The 13,964-nt window shown below is 43.7% G+C and overlaps 1 protein-coding gene across 1 annotated transcript; it reads left to right on the top strand.

Moving 5' to 3' along the window:
* The first annotated feature begins 4,122 nt into the window (after positions 1 to 4,122).
* On the top strand, positions 4,123 to 10,186 carry TMX1 (thioredoxin related transmembrane protein 1). The gene is made up of 8 exons (XM_056493895.1): positions 4,123 to 4,328; positions 4,412 to 4,527; positions 5,405 to 5,450; positions 6,007 to 6,135; positions 6,966 to 7,011; positions 7,096 to 7,197; positions 7,436 to 7,508; positions 7,872 to 10,186. Exons 1-8 carry the CDS (start codon positions 4,177 to 4,179, stop codon positions 8,042 to 8,044), a joined length of 837 nt encoding a protein of 278 aa, XP_056349870.1. The 5' UTR covers positions 4,123 to 4,176; the 3' UTR covers positions 8,045 to 10,186.
* Positions 10,187 to 13,964: the final 3,778 nt, after the last annotated feature.

Below are 13,964 nucleotides of genomic sequence, written 5' to 3'. Positions count from 1 at the left end.
TTCTGCTCTCTTCAAGTGATCCTTCAAAAGGTCAGCCCCAGGTGGGCAAGTGCTGGGCTCCTGCAGCTTGTTCATCTGGTTTAGTGTTCAGCTCATCCTCAGGACATGTAAAGGTGCTTAAAAATAGAGAGAAAAAATATATAAAATAAGGGAAAATAGAACTGCTTTAATTTGTTCCAATTTAAAATATAAATGAATCAACATTTTGCAAAAGAGAAACACAGTGAGTCAATTTGAGTGCAATTTTTTGAAGTGGTTTTGAGCACTTACAGAATGGAGTGAGTCTGTAGAATTTGTTCATCTCCTTGGTTTTAGCTTTGGGGACAACATTGAGGCATTTGAGTGTTTGAGGATTTTTATTTTCAGCTCAAAAAAAAAGCAAAGCCCAAAGGGAGCTGAGTCTTTCCATTTCCACTCCTACCTGCAGCATCTGATTTTATGAGGACATCATCAAGAAAAGATGAATTTTTATGACACAAGCCTCTCTTATTTCATCATCCTCCATCCTGTATCTAAACCAAACAGCTCAGTGGACAGGAGAATATATCCCAGATTGGTTTGGGTTGGAAACACCTCAAAGTCCACCTTGTTCCACCCCCTGCTATGGGCAGTGACATCTTGCACTAGACCAGATTAAGATTTTCATAGTTTTCCCTCTGTCAAACAATTATCTGGGCTTGTGCTTCTTCCTGTGCATCACTGCTGCTCACAATTCTTTTCATGAAACTTAAAGACTCTTTGGTGGTGGTATTTTTGTAACCACAATCAATTTGTGGTTATGTGTTGATGGGAAGGTTTAAACTGACCAGAAAATCCCCTTTACCTCAGGAAAACAACCTAAACCATGAGTTCTGGGATAAGGAAAAAGCCTTGAAAGGTGATGGGGTGTCCCCAGCAGGAAATCCAGGTAATTTCTAACCAAAAAGGATTCTCCTCCTTCACTCTTTCCCTTTGGAAGCAGCCTCAACTCTGCCTCTGTGTGGCAGCACTGAAAAAGAACATGAAAAAAAAAGAATGAAAGATGTGTTTCTTTCTTAAGGTCACTTGGTTATTAACTCTCTTTATCCTGCCATGAACCTTGAAAGATGAGGCAGATATTTCTCCTGTCAGCTTGGGAGGGCTGAGGGGAACAGGCTGGAGGAAGATGCCTCAAAGATAAGGTTAAGGCTTTCTTGTTCTGAAAACTTTCCAAAGAAACAAGACAATGTCAATGTTATAACAGAGATAAAAGTAATTTAGAGCAGTCATCACACTTAAAATAATTCCTGGAACCAAGCAGGGGAGGTATGAAGTCATAATTGTCAGGGTCTTTCAAGCTGTTCCCATAGGGAGCTCAGTGTGCCTTTGAAAAAATTTTTTTACTCACAGTGGTAAATTTATTTACAGATGGTTACACAACATGTTTTTATGCACTTATTCCTCAACATATCTCAAATTATCAGGGATAATCACAGAAGTGTTTAGGCTGGAAAAGACCTTCAGGATCATTGAGTCCAGTTGTTACCCAGAGACAGCTCTTTGCATTTCACCTGATTGCTGATGCAGAACAGAATATTCATGGATTATCAATAACAAATTTCAAAAATTCAATTATGCCTAAAACAGCAGTCAGCAGAGTGCTGCAAGCAGTGATTTATTCCTGAGTGCTGAATCAATGAATAACAAGTCCTTAATAATGCCTGTTCTCCTACAGACAGGAACATACACGTTGTACTGGAGAAAAGTTGCCAAAATAAGATAAAATTTTAAAAAAAATCCCCAAATGCTGATTTATTCTCTTTTCCCTGCACAGCTCAATGGCTGCCAAGGCTCTGAACTGCGGGATATGAAATTATGGCAAAGGGGCAGGCAAAGAAATTATCTTTTATCTTATTATTTTCTTTCCAGGCAGGAAAGGGAAGGTGACATTATCACAGGAGCTGGGGGGAAAAATTGTGTTAAAGAAAGTCTGTGCATATGGAAAAAGAGGTTCCTGCCCTGGAAATGCTTCAGGTGCTGAGAGTCAGGAGTGAGTTGCTGTGGGATTTATCTGCTTATTAACATTGACCTTCTCCCTGAATTCTGCTTGAGAATTAGCACTCAGGTGCTGTTTCTTTCTGCCATAAGTAAAGATCACAAAATCATGGAATGGTTTGGGTTGGAAGGGGCCTTAAATCCCACCCAGTTCCAACCTGTGCCATGGGCAGGGACACCTTCCACTATCCCAGGTTGTTCCAGGCCCCATCCAACCTGACCTTGGACACTTCCAGGGGGAAGCACAGGGGAAGCTGTGGCTGCCCTTTATCCCGAATACACAGGTAGGATGGAGAAGGGACTGACTGCAGCCCTGTGGAGAAAGATTGGGGTGATGGTTAATGCCAAACTCAACATGAGCCTGCAGTGTGTGATCCCAACACCCCCTAAATTTGGGAAGGACACTGAGGGGCTGGAGAGTGAGCAGAGAATTGAGCTGGGAAGGGGCTGGAGAATTCCTGAGGGAGCTGGGAAAGTGGCTCAGCTGGAGAAAAGGACCAGAAGGGACCTTGTGGCTCTGCACAGCTCCCTGCCAGGAGGGGACAGCCAGGGGGGATTTGGGATCTGCTCCAGGGAACAGGGACAGGAGGAGAGGGAATGGCCTCCAGTTAAGCCAAAGAAGGTTTAGGTTGGATATTGTGATAATTGATAAATGATTCGTGTTAATCATAGAAGTTTTGGAGTTTGTATAAACCAGAATACTTCAAATAAGAAAAGAACATGGACCTAGATAAAGGGAAATATATGATTAAACCCACTCTGTTTAAATCCCCCTGTTATGACTATTGTGTATGCCAGCTTGTAAAAGAAAAAAAAAAAAAAAAAAAAAAAAGGGTTTTCCATAGTCTGAAAGGTTTTCTTGCAGAATCAGATTTCCTGCCTTTTTGTGATCAATCACAAACTATCTGCTAAAGATCAGACTTCCCACTTCTGTTTTTTACCTACCAAAACCAGATGGTTCCATGACCAATTGTCCCAAGAGCTGTCCCACGGAAGTTTGGAAGTTTCTTTGCCCACCACTGCTTACCTTGCAGAATTACTACAACAAAACAATAACAATTATTGATGACAACAAGGAAAACTATCCTATAAAAGGGAGCTGCAAACCAAGTTCAGTGGAAGTGTGGGGTGGGGGGTGACCCCTCACGTTCTCCCCAGCGCTGCTTGCTCTGTCTATATAAAATAAACCAATCTAAATTTTGCTGAATATCGAGACTTTGTTTCTCATTTATAACATCAAGCATTGAAGGGGTTGATCAGGGAATGGTGGATTCCTCATCCCTGGAGAAGTCCAGGGAATTCCTGGATGTGGCCCTCAGTGCTCTGTGGGGGACAAGGTGGGGATAAGCACAGCTTGGACTCAACGACCTCAGAGATCTTTTCCAACCTCAATGATACTGTGATAAGGCAGCAAACTGAAGAAAAAGGGAGCAAATTGAATGGAACTTAAGCTGTATGGAATAAAACCTTCCCTGTGAGGGTGGCGAGGCCACACGCTGCTCCCTCATCCCTGGGAGCGTCCAAGGCCAGGCTGGAGCAGCTCTCTAAATGTGCCTGCCCATGGCACTGTTATAAATGAGAAATAAAGTCTCGATATTCAGCAAAATTTAGATTGGTTTATTTTATACAGCCAGAGCAAGCAGCGCTGGGGAAAACGTGAGGGATCAGCGCCCATTCCACATTTCCACCCAACTTGGTTTGCAGCTCTTGGGACAATTGGTCGTGGAACCATCTGGTTTTGGTAGGTAAAAACAGAAGAAGTGGGAAGTCTGATCTTTAGCAGATAGTTTGTGATTGATTACACAAAGGCAGGAATCTGATTCTGCATAAAAAAACCTTTCAGACTGTGGAAAACCCCTTTTGTTTTGCTTTTACAAACTGGTATACAACATTCAACATACAAAATTCATAGCAGCGGGATTTAAACAGAGTGGGTTTAATCATATATTTCCCTTTACCTAGCTCCATGTTCTTTTCTTATTTGAAGTATTCCGGTTTATACAAACTCCAAAACTTCCGTGATTAACAAGAACCATTTACAATTATCCCGGCGGGGGGTGGAACGAGCGGGATTTCGCTCCTTGCCCGTCCATTCCCCGCTCCGCTCCCTCAGGCGGGCGCGGCCATGACGCGGCGGGAAGGCGGAAGGGGGGGGGGGCCAAGATGGCGGCGCAGCGCCGGGCCGCGCTGAGGGCTGCGCTCTGCGCCCTGCTCTGCCTGGCGCTGGCGGCCGCCCGCGGCAAGCCCAGCCCCGTCAAGGTGCTGTCGGACGGCATGTGGCGAGAGCTGCTGCAGGACGAGTGGATGGTGGAGTTGTGAGTGGGGAGCGGCGCGCTGGGGGTGCGCGGTGTGTGTGTGTGGGGTGTGTGGGGGTGACGGCGCTGTGCTGCTCCCACAGCTACGCGCCCTGGTGTCCCGCCTGCGAGAACCTGCAGCCCGAGTGGGAGAAGTTCGCCGAGTGGGGAGAGGACCTGGGGGTGAACGTGGCCAAGGTGGATGTCACGGAGCAGCCGGGTGAGGGATCCTGAGCCCTGTGGGGGTTTTGGGGGAGCTGAGGGATTTGGGCCTGCTCATCTCCAATGGGAAGCAAACTCATAGGGGTTAGAAAAGCGTTTTGCTTATCTCTACCAAATTCTGTGTGGCTAAACGCCCTGATCTTGCTTCATAGAATCCCAGAATATTTTGGCTGGGAGGGACCTTAAAGATCATTTTATTCCACCTCACTACTATACCTTCCACTGTCCCAACCTCCCTTGGACACTTCCATGGATCCAGGAGCAGCCACAGCTTCTCTGGGCACCCTGTGCCGAGGAGGAGACTGTCAGACAGTAGATAAAATAAATAATGGATATCCTATAATAGAGGTTTTCTCCAGAGCATGATCTCAAGGAGATTTTTTGCCATACTTTTTTAGCAAAAACAGGTTTCAGCCTTGCCATTCCAGTCCTTCTGGTTGGTAGAAGTGAGTGCAGACAATCTGCTCTCCTCTCCTGGAACTCCTGCCTGTGTGGGATTTGTAAACCTGGCCCTGCCCGTGCTGATCTCTTTTTCCAGAATTGCTTTACTTTTGAAACTTGCCTCACTTGGATTATTTTCTTCAGGGTTTCTGGAGGCTGCAGATCATGTGCCAAGGGGAGTGTCTCCCTCTAAACAGCTAAAGCAAAAGTTATCCCTGGATATCTCATTTTCCCCATGGATAAATTTCCTTGCTCCTTGTCCAGGGACTTTTTTTGGTGTTTTTTGTGCTGCTTTGACATGCACAAGGTTGTGTTGGATTGCATTAAAAGATTATATTTAATCCTGCTGTTGTATATTGGGGTGTTACAATATTTCTTACCTCTTTTTTCCATAAAAATTACTCAAAGTACTCTGAAAATAACTTTTCTTACAGGGTTAAGTGGACGATTTATCATCACAGCCCTCCCTACCATCTATCAGTAAGTACACAACACAGCAGGATTTTTTTGGGGTGAGAGTGGGCATTTTTTCCCCTCTTTTTTTGGGACAAATCAATGAGATTTATTATGCTCTTTAAGAATAGGAGCTGCTTTTCACTGACACAGCCACCGTCTCACCTGCTCTGACCTTGTGCTGCCAGATGATTTCTTTTCCTTTCCCTTCAGGCTTTATTTCTTCTGCCATTTCATGGGTGTTTCTGTTTTGCAATCATTTTTCTGTAGGTTGATCTTCAGTGCAGGTGTGTGGCAAGGGCTTTAGGAAGATCATTATCTTTTTATTTTATTTTATGGAATCACAGCCTAAAGCTAGCCAAGGTATTTGTGGAGCCAGTGTTCTGGAAATAACTTGGAGTTAGTCCAGGTGTTTGGGAAATATTTTTTAGAGGCAATATCAGCTAAAAAATTAACACTGAATAAGTAAATGTTTAAAAATGGACAAGGTGATGGGAGGGGATTTGTTGGATGGAAACAAATGCTGCAGTTGGTGCTTGGATCATATAAAATAGAGGATTTTGTTGTTGTTGTTGTTTTACAGCTGCAAAGATGGAGAGTTCAGGAGGTACCAGGGAGCAAGGACCAAAGCTGCCTTCATTAATTTCATCAGTGATGAAGAATGGAAATCCATTGAGCCAGTGTCCTCCTGGTTTGGTCCTTCCTCTTTCCTGTAAGTTTGGGGTTGGTTTTGGTAAGAATTTATTATCAGATGTCCTGAGGTGTGTCCTGCTCCCTGTTCCCAGCTCTGTGTGGGCAGGAGGGGTGTCCTGATTCTTCCTCAGCTGTGGGAGGGTTGTCACCATAGCAGAGGTGACCTGAGCATTGTCACCATAGCAGAGATGTCCCCAAAGTTTAAGGCTTGAAGAGGTTGTGGAGACTTCATTGTTTCCTAAACTCTTGGTACCTTGCTGACTCTTGAAGTTGTTTGGTTTTTGTGGCACTGAGATGGTTTTGCTCAAATTCTAGGAAATTTCTTCCACTACCTGGAAGGAAATCACAGAGGGATTCTCCATCAGGAGCTGACAGGGAAAAAGGGAATGGGTTCAAACTGCCAGAAGGGAAATGTAGGTTTGATATGTGGAAGGAATTCCTGGCTGTGAGGGTGGTTCTCTTACAAAGCACTATCCCACACCAAGGAGTGTTTGAAGCTGGATATTTGACTTACCATTAACAAGTTCTCTATTTTTTCTGTATTCAGACACCAAACTTAAGTGTCTGAAGATGTCTCAGCCCTTACAACCTGATTTTCTTTTAAAAGCTTAATTTTTTGTTTTAATAAAACCTCCTGATGCTTCTTTTTTATTATCTTGACTGGAGTTCCAGCTGGCTTCTCACAGACCATTGGTCCAGATAGAACAGAAAAGCAACTTGAGATTCACATGTCAGCAGATCCATTTTAAAGAAATTTGGGAATTTATAGCTGTACATGCTGAGGTTGTTTCACACAGGTTTGAGCTGATTTTAAAGTGTTCTCAGTTCCTCTTCTGTGCTTTGTTTCAGGATGAGCAGCATGTCAGCCTTGTTCAAGCTGTCCATGTGGATCAGGGTATCTGATTATATCTCTACTTCATTTTATCCTCACTATGAAATTCAGCTCTTGCTGAAATGATTCTCTTGTCTTTTATTCCAGCATGGCCATGGCTATTTAACAGAAAACCTTGGAATACCAGTCTGGGGCTCCTATGCTGCTTTTGGATTTGCAACTCTGTTCCTGGGAATGGTCCTGGGACTTGTAAGTGAAGTGCTTGGGGCTGGCTGTGATTTGTTACACTTGTGCTGCCTCCACCTCAGTTTTGGGGTGGAATTTTGGGGTATCCTGAGCTGGAACACAGGAATGGGGAGCAGGATGGAGCCCCCATAATCTATGGATGGGATCCACCTGTGGGTAAATGGTTAGATTTTATCTTAAAAGTCTTTTACAACCTAAAGAGTTCCAATGTGCAGAATGTTTGGGAGTTTCTTTTTTGCAGATGATGGTGTTCCTGGCAGACTGCATCTGTCCCTCCAAAAGGCACAGACCACCACAGCTCCAGCCTCAGCCAAGTAAGCCACAGCAAACTTCCAATGCAGTGAAGCTGTTTGGTAAATCTCATTTCTAGAAAATGCTAAAGAAATCCTGGAGTCTGCAGGATGTGACGTGGAGTGTAGAATTTTGCATTTGGGGTTGATGTCTCACCCTTAAGGTTTATAGAGGGTTGGGATTTTCTCTTTAGTAAAGCTGAGGAATTTTTAAAACTGGTTTTAGGGATAGAAAAATTTTGAGAGGCTGCAAGACATGAAATTCCACATGGGCAGGGAGAGAATTGGAGTGGAGCTCTCAGTGTTGCTGTGCTTGCCCGTGATGTTAAAAAAGTGGATTTTACTTGGGAGTGGTATTAATTTGTGAATTTTTCCTTTCTCCTTCAGGGAAACAAGGTCCAGAGTCAGCTCATCTACTGAAGAACAGGTATGAAGAAGCAGATGAGGGAGATATCTCAGATGATGAAGCAGAGAGGAAGGAGGGGAGCAGGAGAGACTCATCCCCGGGCGGTGTCCGGCAGCGCCCCGTGCCCAGTGCTGCTCCCCTGGAGAAATCTTAGCTGCACTTCAACCAGCATTAGGGGAGATCCATGGCAAATCCTTCAGCTGGAAGAGAAGAATGACTCCTGGCTTGGTAACATTGCTGCATTTCTTGAATTCGGAGGAAATAATAATTTAATTTAAAAAAGTAATAAAAAAAGGCATCCAAAGGATCCAAGGTATTCCAAAGGAAATCTTGCTGTTGCAGATGGCTGGAACTTCTCCTGCCTGTGTGCAGAGAAGTGCCAAGGGATGATTGCTGTGGCTTCTGGAATGATTTGTTCCCTAGGGATTGTTTGGAAGAGAGTGTAAACCAGAGTCATTCTTGCATTAGGGAGCATTAGCAGGGAAAATGCACTCACCTGGTGGTTGGTGAAACCTCCCAAAAGGGTTCCCTGTCCTTGTACTGTTCTTCAGTATAAATCTCTCCAGCTGTGCCCTGAAGAAATGCTGAGGGAAAAAGTTCCTTTAGTGATGGAACTACAATTCCTTTAGTTTAGGCTTTTTACATGACAAAACCTGCTTTTTGCTATGACAATGAGTGCTACAACCCCCCCAAACCTTTTTTTTTTTTTTCTTACAAAGAGCTGGAACTTAGCACAAGCACTCTGCAGTGGGGTCCTCTGGCTGACCAGAAACCTGCTGCTTGCAGCAATTTCTTCCAGAAAAAGCTGTAGAAAACTCTCTGAGCTTCTTGGCAAAGTATTTTTTTCTCTAGGAACAAGTGACAAGCAGCACCTTGAAGTCTTGTCTGTGTCTGTGACTCCATGTGGGAAGAGTTTACACACAGGGTTCTCTGTGCAAATCCTCTCCATTCCTCCTCCTGGATGCCAGCAGGACTCTGCTTGTTTTTAATCCATCATTTCTTACTCAAATCCTGGCCTGAAGTTAAAATGACTCTTTTCTATTTCTTTATTTCTTTTACAGAACTTTTTTTTTTTTTTTTTGGGAACATTAAACCCGAATTTTTTCTTTTTTTTTTTTTTTTTTAAAGATTAGTTTACCCTTGTCTGTATGGTGTTTGTTTTCACTCTGTATAGAAATAAAAAGAATGCACATGCCCATTGGACCAGTGTTGTAAAGAGTTTTCCATGATCTTTTAATTAAATTAAATTTTAATTAAATTCCAAAGTTTTTTGCAGGGGAAGGATGAGCCTAATACTGAGCACATTTAGATTTTTTTTTTTACAAGCCTGTTTCTGATACTTTGTTTGCTTGTTTAGCTTTATGGGTTTTTAGCTTTTATTTGTAGTTATTTAGGTTTTTTAGTGATTAGTTTTTATTTGTAGTAATTTAGTTTGGTTTTTTTTTTGTAATTGTTCATCTGACTTCTTCCCCTTTTTTCTTTTCTCTACATTGGTGCTCTGGAATGACTTGACTTCAGTGCTGTGTGTTAGAAAGATAAACTGATATTTAAAAGGGTCTTTTTGGCTAAAATCTGAGTGTCCCTGTCCTTTTTTTTTGAAGATAAAACCTCTCCTGGTATTGGGATGAAGGCCTGAATTACCCTTAAAATGATGATTTTGTGGAATTGCCTTAAATCCTCTATAAATTTCCATCTCTTAGCCTTTGGCACTCATAAATAAAGCAATAAATAAATAAACACTGAGGAGCAGCAGTAACACTGTCCTTGACCAGTGGCAGTTTTTCAGTTTGGAGAGACTTGAGAAGACAGAAATGTTGCAGCTGGTAGGAAAAAGTGCAGAATTGTTTGAAAAGCTGAATTCTGCTCCCTCCACTTGAGATATATTGAAATGTAACTTTTCTAATTTTTCCATTTCACAACCAAACTTGGTGCAATATAGAGAGGACACCCTGCTGATTTGGGCTAATATTTAATTTAAAAAACACCCAACCTTTCCTTTGTTGTGCTGGGCTTGTGGGCTGCTGCTTGGACAAGAACTTCCAGCATTAATTTACTTTTTTTTTCTCTGCCTGCTGCTCATTCTCCCTGCCTTAGGCACAGAACCAAATCCCAAACCTGCCTTGTGGGAATCCAGCCCCTGTGTGTAACTCCTGCTTGGATTATCCACAATCCTGTGTTTGCTGATCTCTGCTAATCTCACCCTTCACATTTTGCATAATATTATGGTTTTGTCCTGTGTATATTTAAATTCCTTGATTTATTTTTGTTTTAAAAATCTCTATTCCAAAGATGTTTACTGGGGCTGAGCAATGTAACCTGAGTGTAAGAGCCTGTCCTTTGTGTTTTCTGATGTTGCTTGAATATCAATTTTGTAAAAACCAGACTGCCCTTTCCATATCACCTGGACCAGGCCTGTTTCACTCCAGAAAGAATTAATGACCTGTAACAATAATTTTGTTTTTCAGAGAGTCTTCAAGTAAAAAAAAAAAAAAAAAAAAACAAACCCCAACCAAAACCCCAGTTTTGGATTCCTGTGTTTGTGTCTTTTATTTATTTTTTTTTCCTTGGTCAGGTTCTTGCTGCTTAGTGATGAAACAGCTGCTTCCATGGATAAAAATGGTAACCTTGAAGCTAAAAAATGTATTTTTGAAAATTCAGGTTTGAATAATAAATCAAAGCTGCACTGAGTGATTTTTAGCTAAGACTGGCTTGGGAAGGACCTTTCACTTATGCCAGGCTTAGCCAGAATTTGTAATAAAATCTGGTTTTGTGTAGCGAAAAATGTAGACTGGGGCTGACAAATGATGTTTAAAATTAATTTTTTTGGTGATTGTGGTGGCCTAAAAGGTGTGGGAGGTGCAGATGGGCCCTCCCACTCTGCATCCACCCCCAGCAGCTGAAGGGATCAACACTGGGATTAATCCTGGAGTGGGAAGATAATTCCAGTTTGTGAAAGAAGCTTTGTGGAGAAGACAAATCCAGGCAAGGAATGCTTGGAGCTCTGCCTGTTCCTTCCATCTCTGCCCTTGGGAATGGCTGCTCAGCATCTGGTAGCTCTGAAGGTGTGGAATTTTCTGGAAAAGTGCAATAATGCTCTCAGCTCCTCCCTGACAGGAGTGAGGAACTGAGAATCCCACAGGAAATAATGACAGAAGGAAAAAAAATCCAAGGGAAAAGTCAAGCAGGAGTATTTATAGATATTAAAATGGTTGGGAATGGAAAAAAAGTCTGGGAATTGCTGGCTGTTGGTGTTTGCCAGGTTGCCAAAGGTTGGCTTGGAAATCAGTGGTTTCAGTTGTGATGATGACTGATGAAATTCCATCCATTTGCTTTAGAAACACCAGATACAATCTCAATTTTAAGGTTTTTTTGCTTGAAGAAGGGAGAATTGTGTCTCCTGCAGGTGTCTTGTCCTTGGAGTTGTTGGTTTGAGCTGGACAACATCACCTTTGGCCCTTCCTGATTTCATTCCATGGCTGATTCCCCACCAGGACCAGCTTTTCTTTACCTCCCAAACTCCCCACCTTGATTAATCCTGACTTTTAGAGGAGCTTCTGCCTGAACCTGCCCTTTTCCCTCCTTTTTCCTTCCTTGAAACTTCCCAGCCACAAATTTCACTTCCATTTAGCTTTGCTTACAGAAATTCCCTTTTCCAAAAGTGACAACTTTTAGGTCATTGGAATTCTGCCTGCCCCAGGTGGGTTCCCAAAAACCAGGAGGAATCCTGGCCAGGAGGGGTGAGGTGAATGTGGCTGATAAAAGTGATGTCCTTGAAGTGAGAGCAGGTTCTGAAATCCCTGTGAACATCAGAGGGGGAAAAAGCACCAGTGAAATCTGGGTGTCTAAAAGGCTTTTTTCTAAATTAAATCACGTCTCTATCAAGGACTTTTTAAAGTGCAAAATGAGAAACCATCAATGCAAGGTCACTATTAAAGATAATACTTTTCTCAGCTGTGCTTTTCCTTTCAGAGTATGTTTTGCACAGCCTGGACCTCAATGCCCTTTTCAACCTTTTTATGTAACTACTGGTTCCTCAGGAAGATTCTGAATTTTCCTTTAAATTCCTGGGCATGTGGATGTATCAAGCTCAAGGAAAAGGTGTGTTTGGAGTAAAGATTTCTGGGCTTTGGGATAAATCGTTCTCCAAGGATAAGTAGCCATTTCTCCCTCTTCTTCTCATCCCCTTGTCAAATATTTGGGAAGTATTTGAGGTGTGGTCTTTATACAGATTCCCTTCCTCCTTTCCCTTTCCCTTCCCTTCCTTTCCCTTCCTTGGTTTTACTGTGGGCCCTCTGTGTTCCCAGGAGCAGGAATGACACCCCCTGTGCCCACCTTAAAACATCACCTGTGCCTCTCCAGAATTCCCAAAATTTTTGAGATGCTGCATGATCTGGAGAGCAGCGATGCCACAATTCGAGAGCTGATTCGTGAAATCCCTGTGTCAGGAGGAATAAAACCCAAACATTGCTGAAATCTCTGTTGTTCAGGGAGGGCACTCTGGATGGAATCCCGCTGTTTTTAGCTCAGGCTGATGGGTGTGGTGACAACTTGCTGAGGGAGCTGGCGGGTTGAGGCATCCCTTGTTAGAGCCCTCAGCGAGGATGATCCATCCCTTTCCCCATCCATCCATTTCCTTTCCCGATCCATTTCCTTTCCCCATCCATCCCTTTCCTGATCTATCCCCTTTCCCCATCCATCCCTTACCTTTCCCCATTCATCCCTTTCCTGATCTATCCCCTTTCCCCATTCAGCCCTTTCCTCATTTATCCCTTTCCCGATCCATCCCCTTTCCTCATTTATCCCTTTCCCGATCCATCCCCTTTCTCCATTTATCCCTTTCCTGATCCATCCCTTTCCTTTCCCCATCCATCCCATTCCCCATTTATCCCTTTCCTGATCCATCCCTTTCCCTATTTATCCCATTCCCATCCATCCCCTTTCTCCATTTATCCCTTTCCCATCCATCCCCTTTCCCCATTTATCCCTTTCCTGAATCCATCCCTTCCCCATTTATCCCTTTCCCCATCCATCCCTTTCCCAGCGCCCTGCAGCCAGTCCCCCTCTGCCTGGAATCCGAGCTTTCCCTGGAGTTTTCCGCCTGTTTTCCTAAGCAGGAGAGACAACAACAAACCGTGCCAGGAGCTGCTGGCCCCGGGGGAAGAGCTGTTAGTTGGATGCTCGGCTGGAATTCTGCATCCAGGACTGAAACTCCAACCGCCATGGGGTGGTGTAGTGAGACCTCGCTGGGAGCAAAGGCTCGCAGAAACGCCATAAAAAACCTTTAAAATCAATATTTTTGCACGATTTCCCTCCTGTGGTTGCTGGAAATGCCTCGTTTGTCTCCTGCTCTCCCAGCAAAGAAGGAGCCGGGTGGAGCCCGGTGAGATCGGGGCTGGATCTGGCCGCAGGTCAGGGTGGGGAAGGCGCAGGTGGGGCTCCCTCTTCTGCCTCGGGAGCAGCCCCGGGACATCACTCTTTGCTTTTGTTTAGCATAATTAGGAGTTCAGGGTAATTAGGACGAATAATTAATGCTCCTCACGCTGCTTCAAACCTGGCTGTGCTTAAATAAATTTTTATTTTTATTTTTTTTTTTTTTAAAGGAGGTTTGGAGCGCATTTCCTAAAGGGCTGCTCCAATTTAACTCCATGGAGTTGTGGAAGAGGTGAGGCCAGAAGAAAAGGAAGAGAAAGGAACCATCCGACCACGTGGTGGCAACGTGGAGATGCTACAGAAGGATTGTTTGGATTGCTGTGCTTCCCTGAAGGATTTTTCACTTCTACACAGACACCTGAAGCCAATTCATGGCTTCAAAGAGGGTGGTAAAAGCAGGAAATGTAAATATTTTCAGCTGTGTCACCTGACCTTGTGGATGCTCACCGTGGCATGGATCAAACAAATGGAAAAAGCAGTTTTTATGGGTTGGTGAGAGTTTTCTGAACGAAAGGATGTCAGGGAATGAATAATGAAGGCTGAGCCAGAGGAAGTGCAGTGGGAAGGCACCTGGCAGCAGGATGGGGTTTGGCTGAGGGAAAGACAGCACAGGGAAATCTTCAACTCCTGCACAGGGCTTTCCA

The sequence above is a fragment of the Oenanthe melanoleuca genome, chromosome 5, assembly GCF_029582105.1.
Source record: "Oenanthe melanoleuca isolate GR-GAL-2019-014 chromosome 5, OMel1.0, whole genome shotgun sequence".
Taxonomy (NCBI): domain Eukaryota; kingdom Metazoa; phylum Chordata; class Aves; order Passeriformes; family Muscicapidae; genus Oenanthe; species Oenanthe melanoleuca.
The sequence above is the reverse complement of the archived record's forward strand: the minus strand, read 5'-3'. Positions and strand labels throughout refer to the sequence as shown.

What these genes read in the sequence shown, in the direction of transcription:
- TMX1 (XM_056493895.1), top strand. Translation starts at nt 4,177, where the DNA reads ATGGCGGCGCAGCGCCGGGCCGCGCTGAGGGCTGCGCTCTGCGCCCTG. An exon ending in GACGAGTGGATGGTGGAGTT is followed by an intron (nt 4,329 to 4,411) that starts GTGAGTGGGGAG and finishes CTGCTCCCACAG; the next exon opens with CTACGCGCCCTGGTGTCCCG. An exon ending in AGCTGTCCATGTGGATCAGG is followed by an intron (nt 7,012 to 7,095) that starts GTATCTGATTAT and finishes CTTTTATTCCAG; the next exon opens with CATGGCCATGGCTATTTAAC.